This window comes from Carlito syrichta, unplaced genomic scaffold (genome assembly GCF_000164805.1).
Source record: "Carlito syrichta isolate Samal-C Ts95f unplaced genomic scaffold, Tarsius_syrichta-2.0.1 Scaffold301950, whole genome shotgun sequence".
In the NCBI taxonomy this organism is placed as follows: domain Eukaryota; kingdom Metazoa; phylum Chordata; class Mammalia; order Primates; family Tarsiidae; genus Carlito; species Carlito syrichta.
This window is the reverse complement of record NW_007246046.1, coordinates 247,373-253,372: the sequence shown is the minus strand read 5'-3', so window position 1 is coordinate 253,372 and position 6,000 is coordinate 247,373. Positions and strand designations below refer to the sequence as shown.

Here is a 6,000-nt window from a genome sequence, read left to right as displayed (position 1 = left end):
TAAATCAGCTGGGCATGGTAGCACATGCCTGTAATTCCGGCTACTCGGAAGCCTGAGGCGGAAGGATCGCCGGAGCCCAGCAGGTCGAGGCTGCGGTGGCCAGGAGCGGCCACTGCACTCCAGTCTGGGTGACAGAGTGAGACTCCAACTCAAAAAAAAAAAAAAAAAAAAAAAAAAAAAAACAACTCAGGGTAGGGCATGGTGGCTCGTGCCTATAATCCCAGTACTTTGGGAGGCCAAGATGAGAAGGCTGCCTGAGCTCACAGGTTGGAGACCAGACTGGGCAATTTGTCGACAACTCATCTCTACAATAAATCAAAACTTAGCCAGGCGTGGTGGCGCATGCCATAGTTCCAGCTACTTGGAAGGCTGAAGCAGAAGGATCACCTGAGCCCAGCAAGTCGAGGCTGCAGGGGCTGTGAGCATGCCACTGCACACCAGCTTGGGCGACAGAGTGAGACTTCAACTCAAAAAAATAAAAACAAAACCATAAAACTCTTAGAAGATACCACAAAAGTAAATTTTCAAGACCCTGGGTTAGCCAAAGCCTACCTTAGGTATAAAACCAAAACCAGTGACAAAAGAAAAAAATAAAATGGACTTCATCAGAATTAAGACACTCAAAGAATATTATCAAGAGAGTAAAAACACAATTCAACAAACAGGAGAAAATACTTAGAAATCTACATATCTAATAAATAGGGTAATATATATAAGCTTATATAAGAACTCTTACAACTCAACCCAGTGAACAAATAATCCAATGGAAAATTGGACAAAAGATCTGAACAGAAATTTCTCCAAAGAAGATCTTTATACAAATGGACAATAAGTATACAAAAAGATGTTCAACATGATTAGCTATTAAGGAAATAGCTAAAATTAAAATAAAATACAAATTCACATCCACTAGGACAGTTATACTTAAAAAGACCGATAACAAGTGCCGATGGTGATGAGGAAAAAGCAAAACTCTCATACATTGCTATTAAGAAGGTAAAATGGTGCAGTCACTTTAGAAAACAGTTCTGTAGTTCCTGAAAATGTTAAACATAAAGTTACCATATGACCCAATAACTCTATTCCTAAGTATATATTCAGGAGAAATGAAAATGTATATTCATACAAAACTTGTATAGGAGACTGGGCGTGGTAGTACATGCCTATAATCCCAGCTATTCGAGAGACTGAGGCAGGAGGATCACTTGAGACCAGCCTGGGAAACAGAGCAAGAACCCTATCTCAAAAAAGTTAAAATAAAAAACTTGAATGTAAACGCTCATGGTTATAGTAGCCAAAACTAAATGCTGATAGACAACCCAATTGTCCATCAAATGATGAATAGATTGAAATAAAAAAATTAAATTAAATTAAAAGCTATAAAAAGTTTAAAATAATTTTAAAATTTAAAAATAAAAATAAATAAGTAAAAAAAAATTTTTTTTGAGTCAGAGTCTCACTCATTCACCCAGGCTGGAGTGCAGTGGCACACTCACGCCCACTGCAGCCTCTACCTCCTTCTACCTCAGCATTCCAAGTAGCTGGAACTACAGGCATGCACCATCATGCTCAGCTAATTATTTTGATTTATTGTAGAGATGAAGTCTCTGCCATGTTGCCTTGGCTGCTCTTGAACCCGTGGTCTCAGGGAATCCTCTCACCTCAGCCTCCCTAAGTACTGGGATTAAAATAAGTGTGAGTCACTGTACCAGGCTATAACTAAAAAAATTTTAAATGATTAATCTAAATGGGGTATATCCATACAATAGAATACTTTTTTGGCGATAAAAAAAATAAAGTACTGAAACATGCTGCAACATGAATAAACCTGGATAACATTATATTAAGTGAAAAGCTAGTTACAAAAGACCATATATTATACAATTCTATTTATATAAAATGCCCAAAATAGGCAAATATTCAACTCTGTGAACATAATCAAAATTTGAAACAATCTGTAAATTTTAAGGAGTGAATGTATGATATGTAAATTATACCTCCATTAAGCTGTTTACAAAAAGATTATCTCAGCCAGGTTCAGTGGTTCAACCAGTAATCCCAGCACTTTGGGAGGCCAAGGCGAGAGGATTGCCTGAGCCCGTGGGTTCAAGACCCACCCGGGCAACTTGGCAAGACGTTGTCTCTAAAACAAGTCAAAGATTAGCTGGGCATGGTAGCCTGCACCTGTAGTTTCGGCTACTTGGAAGGCTGAGGCAGAAGGATCGCCGGAGCGCAGCAGGTCAAGGTTGCGGTGGCCGGGAGCTTGCCACTGCACTCCAGTAAGACTCCAACTCAAAAAAAAAGATTCTCTCCTTTTAATAAACAGCAGACAAAATTACCTCCTGAGGCAGCCAGAGAGACTTCAGTCAGAAGTATCCACCAAGTATCTTTGTTAATCTTATTTTATTTGATTAATCATTTAAAATATTAGAAAACACTAAGTAGATAAATTAACACTAAGTTTTATAATTCTATGGCTCATTAAAACTCAGCTAGACAACTGCCTACCTTCATCTTAAGAAATTTAGGCCCGACTCGGTGGCTCAGCCTATAATCCCACGCTTTGGGAGGCTGAAGTGAGTGAACTGCCTGAGCCCGCGGGTTCGAGACCCACCTGGGCAGCGAGACCTCATCTCTACAATAAATCAAAAAAATTAGCCGGGCGTAGCACGCGCCTATAGTTCCAGCTACCTGGAAGGCTGAGGTGGAAAGATCACCGGAGCCCAGCAGGTCGAGGCTGCGGTGGCCGGAAGCAGCCACTGCACTCCAGTCTGGGCAACTGAGTGAGACTCTTAACTCAAAAAAAAGAAAAGAAATTTAGATAATAAACCTGTATACCTAATCCTGAATTGTACCCCTCATCTTTAAAATATTTTTAAAAAGAAATTTTGATAAATAAAACTAAATAAACAAAACCAAAAGCTTTCTAGCCTGTGAATGTCCATATCTTAGCACATACCCTAACTACCTATCACCCTAGAGCTACCATGTTTCCCATATCCAGCAATACCAGATGATACACTGGCTACAAATAATCACCTAGGGCAGATTTCCTTCTTTTTAAAAAGTAAACAAAGGCTCTAATTCCTATTCTCTGCAAATTCTGATTTAGTACATCTAAAAGAGGGAAACCAATAATTTTTTTTTTTTTTTTTTGAGTTGAAGTCTTAATCTGTCACCCAGGCTGGAGAGCAATGGCACTCCTCTTGGCCACCACAGTCTCACCCTGCTGGGCTCTGGCGATCCTTCTGCCTCAGCCTTCCAAGTAGCTGGAACTACAAGCGCATGCTACCACATCCAGCTAAGTTTTGACTTACTGTAGAGACGAGGTCTCGCCAAAATGCCCAGGCTGGTCTCGAACTCACGGGCTCAGACAATCCACTCACCTCGGCCTCCCAAAGTGCTGGGACTAATTTTTTATTTTTTAAGTAAGGTCCTCAAGTTTCTAGGTTTGGAAACTTTGTCCTAAGCTATCATTTTCTCTCCAAAGATACTCTCATCCACATTCATTATGATATATATTTATTCCTTTAAATTTAGCAGAAGATACATGCACATACACATGACAATCTATGCTTATATGCAAATCACTATAAACTTGAGGAATATAAAAGAACAATCCCTGCCTTAGGGAGTGTAAAACTGCATTAGAAAGAGAAAAGCATTACATATTTAAAGCAAGAAAACTAACTCTCTTAATCCTGACAGTATGTCAGGATTATATACACAGCTGGTATATCAGAGGAGGGGGAAAAGGACTGGGTTGGACAAGCAGGTTAGCATGATAAAAGATCAGGACTTCAGTTTTAAAGACAAAAGACTCATTTGTACTGAATACCACATAAGTAACTCACAATTTCACCATCTTATATTGATTTTATTATTCACGTTCTCTTCCAGACTTTTAGAGGAATGTTAATTTTACACATGATCACAGCACAAAAATCAACTCATATTAACATTTTACATTCTTCCAAAAACACTCTTATAAAGCGATCCCTAAATCTCTTACACTAATCAAGTGCCCTGGTTACAACATATGCTCAAAGTATTTATATCACACTTGTTTTGTTGTTTCTCTGCCCTCCACAATATCCCCATACTCCCACACTTAATTATGCGAAAGGAAGACTAGTTCTCATTGTAGTCCTGTTCCCTAGTCTAAGACTTCACACAGAGTAGGCATTTTAATATTTGCTAAATGAGGGACATGCATCAATCCTCAAAACAAAGTGAGGAATTATTTCAGTTAGTATAACTGTAAATAAATTTGGTCAACTTTAAGTAAGATTCAATACTAAAAAGGCCTGATGGGTGCGGTAGCACGCACCTGTACTCTCAGCTACTCAGGAGGCCGAGACAAGAAGATCCCTTAAACAGAAGTTTAAGGTTTTGAGTTAAAATTACAACAGTGAATAACCACCACACTGAAGCCTGGGCAGCATAACGAGACCTCATCTCAGCACTCTGGGAGGCTGAGGCAGGAGGATTGCTTGAAGTCAGGAGTTCAAGACCACCCTGGGCAACAGTAAAACCTCGTCTCTACAAACAAATAAAAAAATATTAGCTCAGCATGAGGACACGTGACTATAGTCCTAGCTATTCGAGATGCTGGGGCAGAAGGATCACCTGAGCCCAGGAAGTTGAGGCTGTGGTAAGCCATGATCGTGCCACTGTACTCCAGGCTGGGTGACAGAGTGAGATTCCAACTCAAAGGAAAAAAAAAGACAGGTTTTTGTGACATCAAAACATTCAAAGCTTCTGAAATTGCATAGTAGTGACAGTTGCACAACCTTGTGAATACACTTAAATGATGAGTTTGGTGGTGAGTAATGTTTCAATAAAAAAAGTAATTACAAGCAAAATTAACAAAAGTGAAGTATCAAATGAATAGAATAGTATATGTATATGGTATGACCTTTAAATGAAAAGGGATTGCCACTGAGCAAGAAGTTCCACACGATCACTTAACTTATAATCTCCCACCAAAGCAAAAAGAGTTCTGTAACTAGATAGACACCACTCTGAATGCCCAAAAGGAAGAAAGCCATCACGGTGAGGAAGTCTAAAATCAACCTTGCCAAGTTAAATTTACCAACATGCTAGAAATAGAGCAGCACATCTCCTATGCAGATGAAGTGATGAAATGAATAACACTGAATGAAATGCTCCCTTTAAAAAATTAATTTTTAGCCAGGCTCGGTGGTTCAGCCTGTAATCCCGCACAGTTGGGAGGCTGAGGTGAGTGGAATGCCTGAGCCCGCGGGTTCGAGACCCGCCTGGGCAGCGAGACCTCATCTCTACAATAAATCAAAAAATCAGCTGGACATGGTAGCGCGCGCCTGTAATTCCGGCTACTTGGAAGGCTGAGGCGGAAGGATCACCAGAGCCCAGCAGGTCGAGGCTGCAGTGGCCGGGAGCGGTCACTGCACTCCAGTCTGGGCGACAGAGTGAGACTCCAACTCAAAAAAAAAAAAATCAAACTTGTCGCTTACCAAATAGTTTCATTTAGAAAGTATTACTATACAAACTATATTTACACACTCACACATGTGCATTTTGTATTCACACAGAATTTCTACCTCATTTTTATCTACCTTGCTCCTCTTCCAAACACTTCAAACCTAGAGACAGTAGGCATTTGAGCACGAAAGAGAAGATTTACCTTAATTTAGGATTATCAATGTATTTCTTAAACTGCTTGACGTTATTCAAAGTTTGTTCAGCTAACTCCCGGGAAGGTTCAACGATGAGAGCTTTTGGAGCATTGGGGAGAAACTTCGTTTGTGCCACCTGTGCGTTACCTTAGGGGAATAAAAAGATTAGAACATATTCAAATTAGACCTCAAAATACTGTTATTTGTAAAATATGAGGGCAAATAACCCAATATTAGAATTTTAAATAATAACTGTCAAAAAGTATAGGAAACAGCTGAACAAAATAAGGCTAAGATTTCTTTTTTTTTTTTTGAGTTGGAGTCTCACTCTGTCGCCCAGACT

At 39.6% G+C, this 6,000-nt stretch overlaps 1 protein-coding gene across 4 annotated transcripts in view; it reads right to left on the bottom strand.

Annotated features, from left to right (window-relative positions):
• DDX1 (DEAD-box helicase 1) overlaps positions 1 to 6,000 on the bottom strand; it is a 43,861-nt gene that overhangs the window by 18,552 nt on the left and 19,309 nt on the right. For all 4 annotated transcript variants that reach the window (XM_008055755.1, XM_008055756.1, XM_021711231.1 and 1 more), the window contains one exon: positions 5,666 to 5,804. In XM_008055755.1, coding sequence (XP_008053946.1) covers positions 5,666 to 5,804 — 139 coding nt within the window. The remainder of the gene's footprint in view (positions 1 to 5,665; positions 5,805 to 6,000) is intronic.